The sequence below is a fragment of the Vicugna pacos genome, chromosome X (assembly GCF_048564905.1).
Source record: "Vicugna pacos chromosome X, VicPac4, whole genome shotgun sequence".
Lineage (NCBI taxonomy): Eukaryota > Metazoa > Chordata > Mammalia > Artiodactyla > Camelidae > Vicugna > Vicugna pacos.
In genome coordinates, this window is record NC_133023.1 from 45266720 (window position 1) to 45290148 (window position 23429).

General features: G+C 36.4%; 1 protein-coding gene across 1 annotated transcript; it reads right to left on the reverse strand.

The window, feature by feature from the left end:
• Positions 1-17627: 17627 nt before the first annotated feature.
• On the reverse strand, positions 17628-22214 carry SPIN3 (spindlin family member 3). Its single transcript, XM_006218840.4, has 2 exons — positions 21954-22214; positions 17628-21592 (listed from the first exon to the last, which is right to left on the reverse strand). Exon 2 carries the CDS (start codon positions 21588-21590, stop codon positions 20814-20816), a length of 777 nt encoding a protein of 258 aa, XP_006218902.1. The 5' UTR covers positions 21591-21592; positions 21954-22214; the 3' UTR covers positions 17628-20813.
• Between the last annotated feature and the right edge of the window lie 1215 nt (positions 22215-23429).

Genomic DNA, 23429 nt, shown 5'->3' on the forward strand with positions numbered 1-23429 from the left:
ATTATGATTAGTGAAATAAGTCAGACAGAGAAAGATAAACACTGTCCTATCATATATATGTGGAATCTAAAAAACAAACTAATGAATATAACAAAAGTAAAGCAGTCTCAAAGATACAGAGAAGAAAATAGTGGTTGTCAATGGGGAAAATAAAAGGCAGAAGGGTAAGATAGGGTTAGGAGATTAAGAGCTACAAAATACTATTTGTAAGCTACAAGGATATATTGTACAGCACCAGGAATATAGCTAATAACATAATAATTATAAATGGAGTATAATTTTAAAAATTATGAATCACTATGTTGGACTCATGAAATTTATATAATATTGTAAATCAATTATATTTCAATTTTAAAAATTTATAGAATTACAAAAAAGAATTCTGACACAACATGGAGAAAGAAGAGTGGAATAGATATACTGATATAAAGAAAGAGAAAATAATAGCCCCATCAAAATACCACCCTGTCTGAAGGCAAGGAGCATAGGGTTAAGAAGGTGCGTTGTACTTCAAATGTGGAAGCAGCAAAGCCAAACTACAAGGAATATATAAAATCAAGGAATCATGCCATCACAAAAATAAAAATAATAGTTATCCAATCACCAATTGCAAAAGCACAGAATTTTGTGAACTGTCTGATGAAGAATTTATAATAGCTGTTTTGAGGAAACTAAATGAGCTATAAGAAAATTCAGAAAATTCAATAAAATCTTAAAAATTTACATGATCAAAAAGGAGATTTTTGATAAAGAGATAAAAATCACTAAAAAAGAATCAAACAGAAATGGTGGAGCAGAGGAATCAAATAATTGAGATGGAAAAACCAACAGTGGACATCTGTAGTTGTGTAGAACAAATGTAAGATAGAATAGGCAAGTCTATTAGAGGATAACAATTTTGAAATAACCCAGTTAGAGGAAAACAAAGAAAAAAGAATAAAAAAGAGTGAAGAAAGCCAAATCTAAGAACACATAAAAAAGATCATACAGTATGATCAAGTTGGATTCATCGAAGGGACACAAGGATGATTCACCATATATAAATCAATCAATGTGATAAACCACATCAGCAAAAGAAAGGACAAAAACCACATGATCATCTCAATAGATGTAGAAAAAGCATTTGATAAAATTCAACACCATTTTATGATAAAACCTCTTACCAAAGTGGGTATAGAGGGAACATATCTCAATCTAATAAAAGCCATTTATGACAAACCCACAGCCAACATAATACTCAACAGTGAAAAGTTGAAAGCCTTCCCACTAAAATCTGGAATAAGACAAGGCTGCTCACTGTCACCACTCGTATTCAACATAGTCTTGGAAATCCTAGCCATAGCAATCATACAAGAAAAAGAAATAAAAGGGATCTAAATTGGAAGGGAAGAGGCAAAATTGTAACTATATACAAATGACATGATAATATATACAGGAAACCCTAAAGTCTCCACACAAAAACTACTAGAGATGATAAAAGGACTGGCAACATAGCAGGATATAAGATTGACATTAAAAAATCAGCTGCATTTCTTTATACTAACAATGAAATATCAGAAATTTAAAAAAAATTCTCTTTTAAAATCATATAAAATTAAAAATACTTGTATAAACCTAACCAAGGAGATGAAAGACTTATATGTGGAGAACTAGAAAACACTGATTAAGAAATTAAAGATGATTTAAAAAAATTGAAAGAATGGGACTTAGTTAAACTTACAAGCTTCTGCACAGGAAAGGAAACCATAAGTAAAACAAACGACAACCTACATGGGAGAAAAATTTTGCAAATGATGAAACCGACAAAGGCTTGAACTCCAGAATATATAAGCAGCTCATACGACTTAGTAAGAAAAAAACAAACAACCCAATCCAAAAATGGGCAGAAGACCTAAATAAGCAATTCTCCAAGGAAGGCACATGAAAAAATGCTCAATATCACTAATTATCAGAGAAATGCTAATCAAAATGACAATGAGGTATCACCTCACACCAGTAAGAATGGCCATCATTCAAAAGCCCACACATGACAAATGCTGGATAGGGTGTGGAGAAAGGGGAACCCTCCTACAAAACTGGTGGGAATGCAGTTTGGTGCAGCCACTGTGGAAAACAGTAATGGAAATTCCTCAAAAGACTAGGAATAGACTTACCATATGACACAGTAATTCTGCTCCTAGGCATATATCCAGAAGGACCCCTATTTCAAAAAGACACCTGCACCCCAATGTTCATAGCAGCACTATTAACAATAGCCAAGACATGGGAACAGCTTAAATGCCCATCAACAGATGATTGGATAAAGAAGTGGTGATATATTTATATGATGGAATACTATTCAGCCATAAAACCCGACAACATAATGCAATTTGCAACAACAAGGATGACCCTGGAGAATGTCATTCTAAGTGAAGTAAGCCAAAAAGAGAAAGAAAAATACCATATGAGACCACTCTTATGTGGAATCAAAAAAAAAAACATAAATACAAAACAGAAACAGACTCATAGACATATAATACAAACTTGTGGTTGTTAAGGGGGCTTGGTTGAAAAGGGACAGACTGAGACTTCAAAATTTGTAGATACAGACAGGCATATGCAGAATAGATAAGCAAGATTATACTGTATAGCACAGGGAAATATATACAAGATCTTATGGTAGCTCACAGCAAAAAATAAAATGTGACAATGAATACATGTATGTTCATGTATAACTGAAAAATTGTGCTCTACACTGGAATTTCACACAACATTGTAAAATGAATATAACTCAATAAAAATGTTAAAAAATAATAATTATAAAAATGGAAAGATATACCATGCTCTTGGATTGGATGAAATATTGTTAAAATGGCCATTCTACCCAAAGCAACTTACGAATTTAATGAGATCCCTATCAAATTACCCAGGACAATTTTCACAGAACTAGTACAAATAGTTCTAAATTTATGTGGAATCACAAAAGACCCAGAATTGCTGAAGCAATACTGAAGAAAAAGAATGAAGCTGGAGGAATAACCCTCCCAGACATCAGACAATACTGCAGAGCTGCAGTAATCAAAACATGTGCTATTGGCACAAAAACATATATGTATCTATGGAATAGAATGGAGAATCCAGAAAAAAAACCTACACCCTTACAGTCAATCTTCAGCAAAGGAGGCAAGAATATACAATGGAGAAAAGACAGTCTCTTCAGCAAGTGCCATTTGGAAAGCTGTACAGCCACACGTAAATCAATGAAGGTAGAATATTCCCTCACACCACACACAAAAATAAACTCAAAATGTCTTAATGACTTAAACATAAAACAAGACACTATAAACCTCTTAGAAGAAAACATAGGCAAAACATTATCTCACATACATCTCAACAATGTTCTCCTAGGACAGTCTACTGAATTAATAAAAAAAAACAAATGAGACCTAATTAAATTTATAAGCTTTTGCACAGCAAATGAAACCATAAGCAAAACAAAAAGACAACCCATAGAATGGTAGAAAATATTTGCAAATGATGTGACCGACAAGGGCTCAATTTCAGTATATATAAACAGTTCGTACAACTTAATAACAACAACAACAACAAAACCCAATACAAAAATGAGCAGAATACCTAAACAAGCAATTTTCCAATGAAGACATAAAAATCGCCAATAGGTCCATAAAAAAAAGCTCAATATTGTTAATTATCAGAGAAATGCAAATAAACATGAGGTATTACTTCACACCAGTCAGAAGAGTCATCATTAAAAAGTCCACAAACGATAAAAGCTGGAAAGGGTGTGGAGAAAATGGAATCCTCCTACACTGTTGGTGGGAATGTAGTTTGGTGCAGCCATTATGGAAAACAATATGGAGATTCTATTAAAAAAAAAACTAAATATAGGTTTACCGTAAGATCTCGCAATCCCATTCCTGAGCATATATCTGAAGGGAACTCTAATTCAAAAATGCACTCCAATGCTCATAAGCAGCACTACTTACAATAGCCATGACATGGAAATAACCGAAATGTCCATCAACAGATGATTGAATAAAGAAGTTGTAGTAAGCAAGCCAGAAAGAGAAAGAAAAGTACCATATGATATCACTTGTATGTGGAATTAAAAAAACACAGATGAACTTATTTATAAAACAGAAATAAACTCACAGACATAGAAAACAAACGTGGTTACTGGAGGGAAGGGGATACGAAGGGATAAATTGAGAGTTCGAGACTTGCAGATACTAAATACTATATATAAAATAGATAAACAATGAGTTTATATTGTATAGCACAGGGAATTATATTCAATATCTTGTAGTAACCTATAATGAAAAAGAATATGAAAACAAATATATGTATGATTGAAACATTATGCTGTACGTTAGATACTGAAACAAAATTGTGAAGTGACTATATTTCAATTTTAAAAAACCCTAAAAAATAAAGATTGAAGAAAGCCCATGTCATCTATGCATCCCATAAAAGAATAAATATTGAATAAATGGACTTCTGGAAGGAGAACAGAGGGAGAAAGGGGTTGGGGGTTTATAGAAAGAAATAACAGCTCAGAATTTCCCAAACCTGGGGAGAGACTTCAATATCCAAGTTCACACAGTTTATAGGTTACCCTATTATATCAATGCAAAATGATCTTCTCAAAGACATATATTGATCCTTTCAAAAATCAAAGATAAATAAAGATTTCTAAAAGCAGCCAGGGGGAAAAAAGTTCATAACTGACAAGAAACCCCCGTTAGGCCTTTAGCAGATTTCTTAGCAGAAACTCTGCAAGCCAGGACAGAGTAGAATGACATACTCAAAGTTTTGAAAGAAAAAAAACTGCGAGCCAGGAATATGCAATCCAGCAAATTATCCTTCAGATACGGAGGAACAATGAATATTTTAATAGACAAACAAAAGCCGTCATGTCCATTATTGCTAGATCTGCCTTTTAAAAAATGCTGAAAGGAATTCTTCAAGATGAAATGAAAAGTTGTTGATCAGTGATATGAAAACAGGTGAAAGCATACAACTCATTGGTAAAGGTAAAAATACAGTCAAGCTTAGAAAACTCCAGATCTGTTATAGGTGATGTGTTAACTAAATTAACTATAATATAAAGGTCAAAGGAAAAGTATATTAAAATTATTATAGGTATTATAATAGGGGACACTGCTGAGAGTTGGGTATATGAGCAAAGTCTGTAATTCTGTGCTCAGTTTTTCTGCAAATCCACAATTGTTCTAAAATATAAAGTATATTAATTTAAAGAAAAAAATTGTAATTACTATAGTGTGTTAACAAATACACAATATAAAAAGAGATAAATAATAACATCAAAAATATAAAATGGGGGGAATAGAAGGATGAAATTTTTTAATTGAGAAATAGTTGATGTACAATATAAGACACAGGTGTATAGCATAAGATTCACAATTTTTAAAGTTTATAATCCATTTATAGTTATTATAAAATATTGGTTATATTCCTTGTGTTGTACAATATACTTGTATCTTAGTTATTTTATACACAATACCTTGTACCTATCTGCTGCCCCTATCTGGCCAATCTTCCCTTCCCTCTCTCCACTGGTAACCACTAGTTTGTTCTCTATATCTCTGAATCTGTTTACTTTTGGTTATATTCATTAGTTTGTTTCATTTTTTTGCTTCCACATATAGGTGATATACCATAATTTTCTTTCTCTGTCTGAATTATTTCTCTTAGTACAATGCCCTCAGAGTCCATCCATGTTGTTGAAAATGGCATATTCCATTATTTTATTATGACAGTAATATTCCATTATGTATATATATACATACACAAGACATCATCTTTATCCATTTATCTATTGATGGACACTTAGGTTGCTTCCATATCTTGGCAATTCTAAATAATGCTGCTATGAACATTGAGGAACATGTATATTTTTGATTAGTGTTTTCATTTTTTTCATATATATATATATAGAAAAGGGTGACAATTTAAAAAGTAACTGACATTAAATTCTTATCAGCTTAAAATGGACGTTTATCTATGCGAGGTTTATGGCTATGACAGAACAAAACCTACAGCATTTGTACAACGGATAAAGAAGGGGAAAGCAGAGCATAGTATCACCAAAAAATCACCAATTTACAAAGGTAGACAGAAACAGAAAGAAAAAGACACAATGTGGTTTTTGTCCTTTCTCTTGTTGATGTGATGTATTACATTGGCTGATTTGCGTATGTTGAACCAGCCTTGTGTCCCTGCGATGAACCCCACTTGGTCATGTTGTATAATCTTCTTTATGTGTTGTTGGATTCTATTTGCTAAAATTTTGGTGAGGATATTGGCGTCTATGTTCATCAGTGATATTGGCCTATAATTCTCTTTTTTTGTCCTGGCTTTGCCTGGTTTTGGTATCAGGGTGATGGTGGCTTCATAGAATGAATTTGGGAGTATTCCTTCCTTTTCAATCATCTCGAAGAGTTTGAGAAGGACTGGTATGAGTTCTTCTTTGTATGTTTGGTAGAATTCCACAGTGAAGCAGTCCGGTCCTGGAGTTTTATTTGTAGGGAGGTTTTTAATTGCTATTTCTATTTCCTTTCTAGTGATTGGATTGTTCAGTGTTCAGATTCTTCTTGATTCAGTCTTGGTGGACAATATGTTTCCAGGAACTTGTCCATCTCCTCTAGGTTATCCAGTTTGGTTTCATATAGTTTTTCATAATATTCTCGTATGATATACTGTATTTCTATTTTGTTTGTTGTAATTTCTCCATTTTCCTTTCTTATTTTGCTAATTTGTGCTCTCTCTTTTTTCTTCTTTGTGAGTTTGGCCAGAGATTTGTCGATTTTATTTACTTTTTCAAAAAGCCAGCTTTTGGTTCGGTTGATTTTTTCTATGGTCCTGTTAATCTCTATTGTATTTAATTCCTCTCTGATCTTTATTATTTCCTTCCTTCTGCTGCTTTTTGGGGCTTTTTGTTCTTCTTCTTCTAATTCATTCAGGTGGTGGGTTAACTTGTTTATTTGAGATTGTTCTTCTTTTTTGAGGAAGGCCTGTATCACTATAAACTTCCCTCTTAGCACTGCCTTTGCTGTGTCCCATAGGTTTTGAGTGGTTGTGGTTTCATTATCATTTGTCTCAAGGTATTTTTTAATTTCAGCTTTGATTTCCTCATTGATCCATTGTTTTTTCAATAACATATTGTTTAATCTCCATGCTTTCCTTTTTTTCTCATTTGTTTCTCTGTTGTTGATTTCCAGTTTCATGGCATTGTGGTCAGTAAAGATGCTTGAGATAATTTCTATCTTCTTAAAATTGTTGAGGTTTCTTTTGTGTACATGATCGATCCTAGAAAATGTTCCATGTCACTTGAAAAGAATGTATATATTATTTTTGGGGGTGTAATACTCTGAAAATATCCACCAAATCTAGTTTTTCTATTGTAGTATTTAATTTCTCTGTTGCCTTGTTTGCTTTCTGTCTGGAATATCTGTCTACTGATGTTATCTCAATTGATGCAGAAAAAGCATTTGATAAAATTCAACACCCATTTATGATAAAAACTCTCCACAAAGTGGGTATAGAGGGAACATATCTCAACATAATAAAGGCTATATATAACAAACCTACAACAAGCATAGTACTTAATGGTGGAAAACTCAAAAGCTTCCCACTGAAATCTGGGACAAGGATGCCCACTATCACCACTCCTATTCAACATAGTCCTGGAAGTCCTAGCCACAGCAATCAGGCAAGAGAGAAAAAAAAAGGGATCCAAATTGAAAAAGAAGAGGTAAAAGTGTCATTTTATGCTGATGACATGTTACTATATATAGAAAACCCTAAAAGGTCCACACAAATTTACTAGAGCTGATTGAAGAACTCAGCAAGGTAGCAGGTTACAAAATTAATGTTCAAAAATCAGTTGCATTTCTTTACACTAATGATAAATCAACAGAAAAAGAAAGTAAAGAAACAATCCCCTTTAAAATAGCACCCAAAGTAATAAAATATCTGGGAATAAATCTAACCAAGGAGGTGAAAGAATTATACACAGAAAAGTATAAACCATTGATGAAGGAAATTAAAGAAGACTTTAAAAAGTGGAAAGATATTCCATGCGCTTGGATTGGAAGAATCAATATTGTTAAAAATGTCACACTGCCCAAGCAATCTACAGAGTTAATGCAATCCCTATCCAATTACCCAGGACATATTTCACAGAACTAGGACAAATCATAATAAAATTTATATGAAACCATCAAAGACCTAGAATTGCCAAAGCATTACTGAAGAGAAAGAAAGAGGCTGGAGGAATAACTCTCCCAGACTTTAGACAATACTATAGAGTTACAGTCATCAAGACAGCATGGTATTGGTACCAAAACAGACATATGGACCATTGGAACAGAATAGAGAGCCCAGAAATGAACCCACAAACTTTTGGTCAACTCATCTTCGACAAAGGAAACAAGAATATACAATGGAATAAAGACAGTCTCTTCAGCAAATGGTGTTGGGAAAACTGGACAGCAACATGTAAAACAATGAAGCTAGAACACTCCCTTACACCATATACAAAAATCAACTTAAAATGGATTAAAGACTTAAACATAAGACAAGATACAATAAACCTCCTAGAGGAAAACATAGGCAAAACGTTATTTGACATACATTTCAAAAATTTTCTCCTAGAAGAAATAAAAGCAAGAGTAAACAAATGGGACCTAATGAAACTTACAAGCTTCTGCACAGCAAAGGAAACCAGAAGGAAAAGAAAAAGACAACCTATGGAATGGGAGAAAATTTTTGCTAGTGAAACCGACAAAGGCTTGATTTCCAGAATATATAAGCAGCTCATATGACTCAATAAGAAAAAAATAAACAACCCAATCCAAAAATGGGCAGACTTAAACAAGCAATTCTCCAAGGAAGACATACAAATGATCAATAAGCACATGAAAAAATGCTCAATATCACTAGTTATCAGAGAAATGCAAATCAAAACTACAATGAGGTATCACCTCACACCAGTCAGAATGGCCATCATTCAAAAATCCACAAATGACAAATGCTGGAGAGGCTGTGGAGAAAGGGGAACCCTCCTACACTGCTGGTGGGAATGCAGTTTGGTGCAGCCACTGTGGAAAACATTATGGAGATTCCTCAAAAGACTAGGAATAGACTTACCATATGACCCAGGAACCCCACTCCTTGGCTTGTATCCAGAAGGAACCCTAGCTCAGGATGACATCTGCACCGCAATATTCATAGCAGCACTATTTACAATAGCCAAAACATGGAAACAGCCTAAATGTCCATCAACAGGTGACTGGATAAAGAAGATGTGGTATATTTATACAATGCAATACTACTCAGCCATAAAAACCGACAACATAATGCCATTTGCAGCCACATGGATGCTCCTGGAGAATGTCATTTTAAGTGAAGTAAGCCAGAAAGAGAAAGAAAAATACCACATAAGATTGCTCATATGTGGAATCTAAAAAACAAAAACAAACAAACAAATAACAACAAAGCATAAATACAGGACAGATATAGACTCACAGACAGAGAATACAGACTTGTGGTTACCAGGGGGGTGGAGGGTGGGAAGGGATAGACTGGGATTTCAAAATTGTAGAATAGATAAACAAGATTACACTGTATAGCACTGGGAAATATACACAAAATGTTATGATAAATCACAGAGAAAAAAATGTGACAATGAGTGTGTATATGTCCATGAATGACTGAAAAATTTTGCTGAACACTGGAATTTGACACAGCATTGTAAAATGATTATAAATCAATAAAAAGTGTTAAAAAAAATTTCCAAGTGCCAAACAAAAAAAAAAAATAAGAAAAAGGAACAATGGAAATAGAAAACAATAAAATGGCATTAGTAAGATTTACACATCAATAACTGTAAATATAAATGACTAGAATTCACCAATGAAAGGGCCTTTAGATTTACAAAACAAGCTCCAACTACATTCCTCCTATCAATGGCTCAGTCCAACTTTGGAGAAATACATAGGCTTAAATGGAGGGATGTAAGATGATGTTCCCATACAAGTGAAAACCAAAAGAAAGTAAGAATATCTATACTTATATGAGACAAAATAGACTTTAAGCCAAAAATGACAACAAGAGACAAAGAATGTTCTTTTCTAATGATAAAGGGTTCATTTATTAAGAAAATATAATAATCATAAATATACATACACACAACTTTGGAGCAATTATATATATTAAACAATTACTAACTGATCTGAAAGGACAAGTAGACAACAACACAATAAATAATAGTAGGGGACTTCAGTACCCTTCTCTCAGCAATGGATAGATGATCCAGAGAGAAAAATCAACAAGAAATTATGTCCTTGAATCATGCATTAGACCAAATGGATCTAAAAGGTAGTTATAGAACATTCTATGCAACATAACTATACACATTTCTCAAGTGCATATTGAGCATTCTCTAGGATAGATTATATGATAGGATACAAAACAAGTCTTAGCAAATTTAAGAAGACTAAAGTCATGCCAACTATTTTTTCTGACTACAATGATATGAAATTAGAAATCAACCAAAGAGAAAAGCTGGAAAATATACAAATATGTGGAAATTAAGCAACACATTGATGAACAACCAGTGAGTCAAAGAGAAAATCAAAAGTAAAATTTAAATAATCTTGATAGAAATGAAAATGAAAACAGAACACACCAAATATAAGGGATGACACAAAAAGTTTTGAGAGAGAAGTTTATAGTGATAAATGCATATATTAAGGAAATAGATCTCAAATAAACAACCTTACTTTGAATAATAAGGAACTAGAGAAAGAAGAACAAGCCAATACCAAAGTTAGCAAGAAGAAGGAAATAATGAAAATCAGAGAAGAAATAAATGAAATAGAGACCAGAAAAACAGGAGAAAAGATCAAGGAAACTATGAGCTTGTTTTTCATAAAGATAAATAAAATCGACAAACCTTTAGTGAGACTGGAGCAAGACATTTAAGGGGATGTCAGAAGCCCAGAGTTTGAGTTCCAACCCCACTGCTGATTGGTTATGGGATCTGGGAGGCCTGCAAATTCCCTTCTCAATTTCTTCTCATAGGAAAAAGGAGGCAAACTCTGAACTCATAGAAAGGCTGGCAATATCATCTGAGAGAATGGCCATAAGATTTTTACTATCACCTCAGCTTTCTCTCTCCCCAGTGCTTCTGTACACTATCATGGAAGTTCTCTTTCTTCTTGTTTTTAGAGGAAAAGACCCAGAGCCAATATTGCCTCTCTTAGCCAACCAGTTAGCTCAAAAATATTCTCTGATGCTCTAGAAGAAACTTTGGCTGTGCTGGGCATTGTCTATGATATGAAGAGGAGTCAGACCACGGAGCTGTTGCCCCTGAAAACCTCACAGAGAAGATACCATTCTGGGGAGGACAAGAGGTTGTGGTAAATACTGTAACAGAGGGATGGAGGCTATGTGAATACAAAGGCAGGAGCAATAAACTATGCTGGGGCATTAAGGAAAGACTTCATATGTTTAAGTAAGATGTTTAAATAAGTCCTGAATAGTTGAGCATACTTTCACACAGCAGCAGAAGTACATTCCAGGGAGGAGGAACAGCAAATATAAAAGTCAAGGAATTTGAGGCAACTTGGAATGTTGAGGTAAATTGTCTGGAGCATATGGAGCAGGAAACAGTAGTCAATAGTGCAGGAGTAGTAAATAGTTAAACTGGAAAGAGAGAAGAGCCAGGTAATGAAGGGACTTGGATGCTAAGCTGAAAAGTAGTCTTCATTCCAGGTGAATTATATAGTACAGTCACATAATTCAATGGCCCCATTTATCATGCCAAATTATAAATTGCATTTTTTTCACTTTGGGAAACCACTTATTTTAAGAGGCATTATCAATTTTAGATGGAATACTGATCCATTAAAATTCATTCCAATATCTGTCCTTCCTTGTCCAGGATGATAATTTTCAACATAGTCAACCTTGGGGCATCTGTTCTTTTCCCCACCATAGCTGGTGTGGAGGACATTCACACTTTGGTGAATAAGGGGGAGGAGGTCAAGAGAGAAGAGATATGTGGATTAGCAAACTGTGAGGCTCTCTACTCTTTCCTCAGCTGTCCCACTATTCCTCAATTCCTCCTCCTCTTCATATGCAGAATGAAATTTCATCAGGGATAGTCACAATCTCACTCAGGAGAACTGAGGCAATCCCAGGTATATGAAGTTTTAGAAAAGAGTGGGCCAAGAATGATATGAATTATTATATTACTGGCTGATTCTGACAGTGTGTGCACAATGATTTGTCTACCTCACTGTTTAAGCAAGGGAGATCTTATAGCCAAGGAATATATCCATGAGAATCAACTAATATCCAGCAAATAATAAATCAATAAATATCCATGGGAACCAACAGCTTGAGTAGACCTGGGTGGGTGGGATGGGTGAGGGCTCTCCAAGATCAGTACTATGCCAGTGTGGGTTGTGACTACTGAGAACCCTGCTGGTGCCATCTTCATCAGAAATATTCTTTGTTACATAGCTAAATAGTGGTAGAAATAGCTAAATCACTGAATTATAGCATCTAGGTAGGGCTTGATTGTGTATATAATACAAAGGACTGATATAATAGGGTCTCAGTTCTTTTTCACTGGCCCTGACTTCTTTCTTTGTGCTTAGTTAACTGAGCTTTGAGCAAGGCTTTGGCTGCCCATCTCCCCTATCTCCCTTTGACTAAAACACTCTCTTCTGTGACACTGACCCTATATAATCCACATGATTTCTGCTGTGTTGTAGGATAAAAGAGATTTAAAAAAATAAACCTCTTACCTTCTAGGTGTTTGCTATTAGTCTGCTGGTCTCATTCATAATATTGGTGTGAGGTTGGGGAAACCACATTGTCCCTCAAAATCTTTCTAGCTTTAGAGGTATCTTAGGAAAGAACAAGCCAAGGGTGCTTAGATTGGTCAACACATTACTTTGATACAATGAAACGAATGTCATGTATGAATTCTTGGTGATGGGCAGTTTTATTCAAAGGAGCTGAAAAGCAAAAAAAAAAAATCATCTTGCAGATGACATTTGAAATGGAATGTAAATAATTTGTCAGAAAGAGATTTAGGGTGAAGGTGGGTGACTAAGAAGGAAGGACTTCCATGATACCACACTCTTTAACTTCTACCTTTTAGTCTCTTTTGCTTGTGTCTCATCTTCTCCCTAATCTCTTTGTGGCCTGGGGCTCTGACCATTATCATATGCTTTTCTCTATGTACACTCATTCCCTAGGGTGATCTTATACAGTTCCATATCTTTAAATACCATTTATACACAGGATCTCCTAAATTTATATATCCAGCTCAGTGAGACTTATCCTCTGAACTGCAGACTTATATATTCAGTAACTGCTCAAAATCTCCACTTAGATGTCTGAAAAGCATCTCAAACTCAACTTCTCCAAAACTGAATCCCTGATCTCCCCTCTATATCTACCCAAACCATAGCCTTCTTAATCTCTGTTGATGGCTACTCCATTCCTCCAGTTGTTTAGTCCAAAAATATTGGTGCCACCCATGACTTCTCTATTTCTTTCACATTCCACTTCCAATTGGTGAGAAAATCCTGGGGCTTTTCAGGAAATTATAAAGAGCAGGGAGGAAATAAATAAAATAGAGATTTAAAAAACCATAGAAAAAGATCAATCAAACCAAAAGCTGGTTTTTTGAAAAAATAAATAAAATTGACAAACCTCACTTCCTTTATTTGCTCAATTATCACCTTCTCCATGAAGTCTATCCAAATCGCCCTATTTAATATTGCAACCCACTGCTCCTCTTACCCTATTCTAATTTTCTTTTTATTCAAGCCAAACAAAATGGTCACAATGTCACTTCCTGACATCCATGTAATTTATTTAGTTATTATGTTTATTGTTTATTGCTAAGCTCCTCTTGTTTACATGTAAGCTCCATGAGGACAGAGATCACTGACTATTTTATTTACTGAAATATCCCAAGTTCCTAGTTATAGTGCCTGGAACAAAATAGGTGCTAATTAAATTTGTTGAATAAATAACAGTAGGAACAAAGTGTTTATTGCGAGACAGTGACAGAGATGGAAGAATAGGAAAACCACAGCTATAAATCTAATTCTCCCTTGGTTCTCTTGGTTATTTCCCATTTCTTTAAACAAATGTTAGCAAAAAATAATAATTAAAATAGCACTTGGAATCAGGAGACTTAGGTTCACGTCCAGCACTCTTACTAGCTGTGTGGCCCTCATATCCTTTTTCTAAGCTTGATTTCCTTGTCTATAAAATGAAGATTGTAACACTTAGCTCCCAGTATACTGCAAAGATTAATATGTATCTGTTACATACTAGGTATTCAAGAATGCTTTTTGCCCACCCATCACCCTCTAGTGATGAATGATATAAACAAAATGGCTCGAATGTATTGTAGTGTATGCTTGATCCTAGAGGTGAAATTAAGGGACTAAGAAGTCACTGATTAAATGGAAACAGGGCAGATTTCTTTCCCAACCCCAAATTCAGGATCAGGGACACAATTGAAAAAATATACAAACATGTTGTCTGTAATATACTTTGATGTCCAAAAAGAAAAAAAAAATACCAGGGAACAATAGTGACACAGTCAGCTGTACAAAACAGTAGAGAAAAATAATGAGCCTCAATATTAAACACATGACTGAATTAGTAATGATTAATAAATTATTTCAACTGTATTAGCCTTTCAACTTTTCTCTCTAGATCACTCCTCCTTCAAATTGTTGCACAAGTTGGCTTCTCATCATTCAGTTATCTGCTCAATTATTCACTCAGGCCTTTTTCTGACAAGCCCTAGCTTGTAACTAAGCTCCCTTAAGTAGCTCCCTTATTTCAGTTGCTCTCTATCCCATTGCTTCTCTTTGTTATCTTCATACAACTTATCATTCCCAGAAATTATATAGGTCATTTGTCTACATCTTTGTTGCCTTTTTCCCTCTATGAGAATGTAAGCTCTCTAAAAGTATGGAACTTATTTATCTCCTTCATTACTCTTAGCCAAATTCATCAAAAAGCAGTTGAATAAATGAATGAATGAATCTATAAAATAGGATAACACCCTGCCCTCCTAGCCACCCAGAAATGTTATGAAGATTAATCAGCTCTCTGGAAAAGCTCTTAGTAGGAAAGGAAGGAGCTATGTACATCCTAAGAATTATTTAAACTCAAATTTCAACAATAGAATTTCTGATTCCTCTTGGGAACCAGATGGAATTCATCTTTGTTAAGTACCTGCACTGCACTATTATATCCTAAGGATATTGTTTCTCATTTAGTTCTTAATAGAACCAAATAAAGTAAGGATTATTACCTGCACTAGTATGCTTAAAAAAGATTAAGTCACTAGTCCAAAATTACAGGGCTAGTGGAGCCTGGAATTAATGCCCATTCTATTGATCTCATTATCTCTCCTATTCTATGCTCTTTTGGAGCTCTCAGATTCATGCTTCTTAGGCAAAGTTCAAGCATACTATCTCCAAGGTGGAAACTAGCCTATTTGAAAACTGTGAAGGAAGAAAATAGAGCTTTGTTAGCTTTTTGGTTTCTTTGTTGTTACCAGTTGCCTGAAATCCTAGTTGAAAGAGATTTGGGAATTTGGAAATTTGTAGGATTAGAAAAGCCGAATTCTTTACCCCAAACTAAGCTTTGTGAGAGCAAGGGCAAGGAGATGGCAGACTTACCAGGAAATATGATTGGGGTCAAGAAAAGCCTAATTTCCTAGACCAGTGTTTCCCAATCAGTATTGATGATGATGATCAGACTCATCTGGAATGTCTAGTAGAGGGTTTTCCAGGTCCCTGTACTCCCCTGCCAAGAGACTTTGATTTATTACAACTAAGGTAGGCTCAGAAACTTGTATTTTAGCAAGTAGCCCAGGTAAATTCATTATCAGATAAGTTAAGGAAATAACAATTCTGGCCTCACTCAATTGGCACATTTACTAGTCAGTGATTCTCAATGTGGGGTCCCAGGACCAACAGTATCAGTTTCCTGTGAGAACTTGTTAGAATATATAATTCCTTGGATTCCACCCCAGACTTACTAAATTAGAATTTCTGTTAGTGGGCCTCAGCAATCTATATTTTAACAAGTTCTTCAGGTGATTTTAATATGTGCTAAAGTTTGGGAACTACTGTATTAAGGAAACTGCAATCCTGGCCAACAACAGCAAAAACTGATTATTTAAACCCAGAACAACTGGCAAAACTGTTCATCCAAAAGAAAGTGTATCCACTCAAGATATGTCTCCAAGGGAGACCCTCTTAGAGAACAAAAAGAGGCTGGCTGACCAGAGGACTCATTCTACTGCCAGAGCAGAGGCCTTGTCTAACAGGTTATGACATATGCTTTGAAACAGAAACTACTGTGTATTATTTCCTATTTCTTGTCTTCTTCAAGTGGTACTTTTTATTAAACTTCTTTGGTTATTTTTTTTGCAATTGTATGCAGCGTATGTTGGAGTGAAGAGTAGTTTATAATTTAACTACAGGTAACCAGACTGCTAGGATGATGGATCTGAAGATGTCACATATCAATTAGAGATCCTAAATTTAATGTTAAATGCAGTAACTGGATAAGACATTAGGTTTTTCCCCTTTGAAGACATAAATTCACTACATGTAGATGTTAGGATTTTTTTTAAAGTGGATATGTGGGAAGAAAGGTGTCCATGGATGCTCAATACCCAAAGGAAGAAGCTATACTAGACATTTGTGATTGTTTCATGGCATTCACTCCTCATGTATTTGATTTCACTAGGAATTCTTTTGGCTCTAGGGAGACATATCTTAGTGGTCAGGGATAGAACACATATCCTGGTTAAGTCAATCAGTGCATTTCATTTATAGGATTTCAGTGACTGGTCCAGGTATGTGACCTAAGCCAGTTAGGAATGCATCACAGGACATAGATTATTTATCTTTCTTTATACTGGAGCTGCTGTAGCTTGGGACTGCTGATCTAATTCTTCTACCATGAGGAAAGGCAGCCTGAGAATGAAACTGACATACAGAAGAGGGAAAATCCTAACGAATCAGACACTGAGCCTGAGTGCCAATCAAACTGAGCCTGAAGCCCATCTAACCTCTGGATTATTTTAGTTACATGAATCAATAATGCTTGGTAACTGTTTAAATCTTAAACAAATGGGTTTCTTGTTATATGCAGAAAATCATTCTGTTATAAAAGGCAAATAAATTTGCATACAGCAGTAGACATCAATGCAAGCTGGAATAAAAAAGATTGTTCATTTCATTTTTGAATTACTGATTATATTACCTTAATTTTTCCCACAGCTTCAATTTATAGTTGATTCTCCCTTTAACTTCCCTCAATAAAAATATACTGGCTTCTGTCAGAGTTCCTTCCACAAAATTAATCACATTTATACACATTTCACATTCTACTAGTCAGAAAAATTTTCCTGGCAGAAATGGTGGGTTTACAGGGACATGTAAATTTTATTAGGTTGGGACCTAAAGATCTGAATTAATCATACCTCCTTCCCTTCCAGATTCTGAACCAACTAAAATACATACACAGGAATAAAAGAGGGATTAAAATATCAGCTTTAATATATTGTTAAGTGAAAAAGCAAAATTCAGAACAGCATGTATAGTATGCCACAATTTGTATTAAAAATTGATATACATATACATAATATACTTGTAAATACATGGATTATCTCTGGAAAAATACATAGTAACTGGTAAGAGTGGTTACCTTTGGAAAGTAGGACTGGGGGACTGAAGTCAAAGGTGGGAAGAAAGGAAGGAGACTTACTTTATATACTCTCTATCTCTTTGTACTGCTTGATTCTTACCAGAGGCATGTGTTTTTGTCCAAAAATGATTTATATATTAAAAATTTAAAAATAATAAAAATAGATACCAGTTTTATTGCTGATAGATCTGGACTGGAGAACATGTTTTGGACCTAAGCCTGAAATGAACTTCTACCCCTACTGTAAAGACAATGGGTCCCCCAATCTAAGAGAAAGAGAGAGGTCTACAGAGTAGATGCTTACCCAGCCATGTAGTGAAGGAGTGTAATCTTTCCTATACCTTGCTCTGAGAAATAAGCTCAAGAGCCAAGAGGGGCCCAGGTTGCATATCCATAAATAACACTTTTCTCAATTTCACTAAGATATTTCTCTTCCCATATGGGAGACTGAATGAGTGGCTAGTGGAGATGTGTAGAAATTTTCTTCCAAATAGTTTTGAGAGGCACAGGTCCCTTCTTCTCCTTGAGTTAGGAACATGGAGAGATGTAAAGGATAGATCCTATCACACCTTTATACATTTTCATTCTCTTAAGCCACAATGGCCAACACCCAAGACAAATAGGGCTTGGCTGTCCCATTTGGGGGAGACCAGCAGTATCTTAGGAATGTCAGGCTCCCACTTGTGTAAGACTGGTGATCAGTTCTGCTTTTGCCCCAGAAGGCTCTGAAATACGTCAGAATAGAACACTAAATTAACTCCAAGGCTACATTATGCCCCAGGCTGAAAACTCACTCACTATTTATCCCCAATTTATAATTATGTCCAGCCACATTATCTGACATAGTTTACAGAGATTAAGCCCTCAAAATAGTATTAAAATACTCCAAATAATACAATATCAACAATATAATGAAAACACCTTAATTTGAACTATATGAAACCCACAGCAACTATTAAACTCCAAGGGAAAAATGGATGTCCCAAATTAAATTTCTATTTTAAAGTCCAAAGGAATTAAAGTCCAAAATTCTGCCTTTCCCAATTTCTTATTTTCCTGATGTCAGCCATACAGATCTCACAAAGATGTCTGGACAGACATGGGGTTCCTTCAGCAGCTGTAGCCTGGGCTGTCTTCCTCTTGATTGGTGTATGTCCTTCAGAACTTCAGGAGTTGAATTAATCTAACCCCACAATTGCATGTCATACATACATGCCATACAATAAGAGTCCACAGGGTCAACAGGACATAAGATTATCACAGTATCAGCCTCACATCAAAAAATTAGAAAGGACACTAACACTCAGCCACTAAGACAGATAATCTCAAGCAAATTTATTTCCTCATGACCTAGTACAATGGGTAATACAGACCTACATTGCTCTTGTCACTCAAATATCTCAGCAGAGACTTACTGGCATCAAAAGGAAGAAAAGTAGACAGAGAAAACATGAGAGAAGGTAATATCTTCTTGGTTTCATCCTCAGCAGGATGCCAGTCTGTCTGTGACAATAGTCTGGACTCCATGATCTGTGAACTTAAAACTAATTTGGAAGATTTTCCTAAGTAGTTGATTGTACTTTCATGAGTCCCAGCCCCAAATCTGCAGAAGTCCAAGGCCCATCTGTTACTGATAATGGAGCTTTTTTCAGAAACCCAATGAGAAAGCATTGGCTTTGGCTAGGTGCTTCTCTCTAAAATCTTGCTTATTTTTCAATCTTTCTTTCCTAGGCTTTGGTTAACCTTCACTAATGCCTTCAATAATAGAAGATACAAGGCCCATTCCATTATTTATTTTTCTGCTGAAGTAGGGCTCACCTACTACTTAAGTCCAACCAAGAAACAGGATAAAGTTGAAAAACAAAACACTAACAAACATCTATTAGATTTCTACCTACCAATGCCAGCACTTAGAACATTATTAATCACTTAGAACATCATTAAGCCTATTGATCATCTAGCATTGATTCTAATCTATGTGTTTCACAGTCCTGCTAGGACACCATAATAAATGAGCTCACCAGTTCCTATAAGGAAACACAGCCTATTTTCAGCCTTTCTCAGTTTTAGCAAAGCCTTGCTCATGTGCTGGGACTCAGAAGTCCTCTAAGAGTCAAATCTAAAACCTAATCTAAAAATTTTCAGAGAGCCTGGCCTAATGCTCCATTGGGCTGGCAAAGCTCTCTTGTGCTAAAATCTGCCTGCACAGCCTGTGTCTGTAAAAACCCACTCCATGTCTGCAGGTACCAGCCAGAGCTATTGCAGACAACAGAGATCCTCATGCTACTGATGACCAACAATGATTTCTCTGTTTACAGTTTGGTTCCCAAATGCTTGCCCTCTTATCAATTTTGTAAAGTTTCTCAGCCAGCCTATGCTTATGTTGTAAAATGCAAAATAACTACCCTTTTGATTTTGAGCCAAATAGTTATGAGTAATACACCTCTTTTGAGCAATAGGTATAAGAATCAGAAGGGGAGCCAAATTTAGCCTTACTTTTAGTACAGTTAGAATTTAAAATGCAACTTCGGCAGGAGACCAAAATGAGTTTTCCTACTACTCCCCTAATCAGACTTTTGAAGCTACCTAAGGGGAGAGTCGAGGCTGCAAAGACACTTACCCAGCTAGCCACACTGAATATCTCAGGAACCTTTACACTTCAGTGAGTGCAGATTGTCCAAATGCCCAAGAGAATGAGGCAAGAGGTGTACAGCCACCTTTAACATATTAACACCATCCAAGATAAAAATATGGGCCCATGGGTGTCAGACTTCACCCTTCTCGCTAATTAAATAAGTCAATCATCCTACTGTGGGGAGAAACTAGTAAAAAGGCTGGAGATATGGGCAAAAAAATCTCATCCAAAATTGTCTAAGATGGCGGAAATTCCAATTATTTTTACCAGACAAAAGCATGAAAAAAGGGAGAGGATAGTTCTTACAAATTGTAAAGCCATCAAGACTTTCTGTGTGTACAGATTTTACGAAGTCTCACATATTTGGCAAATTTCAAAATGACCTCTAAGATGTTTTTACTAAATCATAAACATAGATATGGAAATCATCATCAAATTTGATGAAGTACACAGAGGGTTTTGCTTCCACCTGATGAATGACCATGCCAGTTCTCTTGGAGCCATCCTCTTTGGCATATTCCACCTGTTTGCCTACAAGGCTGTCTATAACTTCTCCTGGCTCCCTCTCTGTGAGAGGAGAACCACTAGAATCTGGAAGGATGCGTAGATCACCGTCTTTATAATCATCTAAGAGTTGGTACATATATAATACAGGATCTTTCTCATAGGTAATGTAAAACCACGTATTCATGACAGGTGCCTGAGCTAAGACCATGCCCCTCCATTCATTTTTGGAGCCTTCCTCTGTCTCAAAAATATGTTCCACTGCTTTGCCAATCATAATTTCTGTTAAGTGTGTATCACTGATTCTAGATGATGCAACTCTATTAGGAAGGACTTCAAGTGATGACACTCTTTCATCTCTGTGAAGTTCCAATCCATAAACACAGTCAAAGCCATCATATTTGATAAGATACAGAGAGGGATTTACAGGTACCTGATCCAAAACAGTTCCCTTCCACTGTGTTAGAGGTTCATTTCCGTCTTTCCATCCGTGCCGAATCCTGCAGCCCACGATGTTCCTCTGAAGCTGGGAGGTGGGCCTGCTTCTATGCTTCTTGTGTGCAGCCTTTCTCTTCATCACGGTAACAGACACACTGGCATGTCCTGCGTCTGTCCTGGACCGCTGCCCTGCTGCTGCCTTTTCGAATGGGGTCTTCATGCCTGCGAGGAGCAGAGTAGCAAGGCGGGACAAGAAAGGAAATCAAAAAAAAATAAATTCAATGCATGCCACGGTGAACTTTTTCTCCTAATTAGAGCACTTCGTGCACCCGCGCCTAAGTTTCTCCTGAAAGCTATACAGGAAAGCTGGAAATCATGGCATCCTGGCTGCGTGCCTGCAGTAACCTTCCTCCCCAGCTAGTTCCGGCTACGCTAGAGGGAGTGAGTTGCGGTTAGGGCCAAAGAAATAGAAGGCACCCCCCACCCCCAATTCCTCCCGCCTGGAGTCCAACACTGTCCAGGCCGGGGGTCACAGACTCCCCCAGGCCGGGGATTGCGGGCCTCACGTGCCCAAATTGGACACCTCGCTGCTGCCTCCGCGGTGAGCCTGTGTAGAAGGAAGATCAGCAGATGACGGACGAGCCAGGTGCTTGCAAGAGCTGGAAAGGATGATCCTTAGGTGAGAGGCTTGTCAAGCAGGAGAGAGGGCAGGCGAAGAGGATCGCGGCAGTGTTTCCAGCACTAGGATTGTGAGCCCTCCGTTTCCCGTTGGCGGCCGCCACGGCGGCCGCTCTGCCACTTTGGGATCCCACTAGCCGCTGCCACCTCCGCAGTCTCCTCCTTCTTTTCCGTAGAGCACAGCTTCCTGCCAGGAGAGAGGCCTCCCCTTCCTGCCCAGCACAGCGCACCACCCCCACCACTCGCCACACACCCCTCCTTGTCTACATCTCTCAGGTCAGCCACTGCCTTCGGCTTGGGAGGCGCTCTTTGGTTCCCAGCCCTGACCCTTTCCAAAATCTGGAGCCGCCTGGCTCACAGATCCCCTCCCAAACCGCTTAGCGCCCCTTCTCCAGTTCTGGGCCCCCAGGATCCCCACCCCCACCCCCAAGCCCACCTCAGTTTCCCTGCCCTGTCTGCTTTGCATCCTCCAGGAATTTGCCCTTTCCTTTCCTCCTTGACATTCTGTAGTTACTCTTTAAATACAGAAACCTGCCTTTCCTGTCATTTAAGAGGATTTGAGGTGGGACAAGAGAAATGCTCTAGTGCTCACACTCTGCCATCTTGACCCAGAATCTGTAATTTTTACTGACTAGTCATTCCTGGACTTGTTGAGGATAACTTTTCTTTCTTTGTTTTTTTCTTTCCTCTTTTTTTTCATCAATTGCAAAGGAATTGTATGGACAGTGTGGGCACGGGTGTAAAATTCAGCGAATTGTCATGAAGAAGAAAATAATCAATTGTAAGCCCACCTCCCATTCCTCAGGGCTCATTGCAAAATATTAACATTTTCCAATGCCTTCTTAATAAGCGCTTACAAAGCTGGGATAATTTTGCATATGCGTTTTCATGGTATTCCTTATAGAATAAGTATTCACTTAGGTCATTAGATTAGGTCTGAACATGTTTTGTAGTGGCTTCATTAAAATCAGCATAAGAATATTTTCACAGTTTAAACATTTCCTCCCATCTTCAGATGTTTAGTTTAAAAAAATACTTATAAAATGATGCTTGCACACCAATGACTAATCTGTTCTCTTGAACAGAATAATCTAAATGCAAATTTATACTCAAAACAATTACTATAACAGGAATTTACTATAGTGACACTATGAGATCATAAATCTACCGAGAAGGACTTATTTTAGAAGTGATTCAACCATTTTATTTATATATTTTTTCATTACAGCCATCCTGGTGGGTGGCTTATTGTGGTTTTAATTTGCATTTCCTTAAAGACTAATGATGATGAACATCTTTTCAAATGCTTGTTTAACATTTGTATATCTTCTTCAGAGAAACGTCTATTTGAGTTATTTGTTCATTTTTAGATTGTTTGTCA

Bases quoted from the DNA above. Each gene is read 5' to 3' on its own strand.
- SPIN3 (XM_006218840.4), bottom strand. From the start codon at position 21,590: ATGAAGACCCCATTCGAAAAGGCAGCAGCAGGGCAGCGGTCCAGGACA.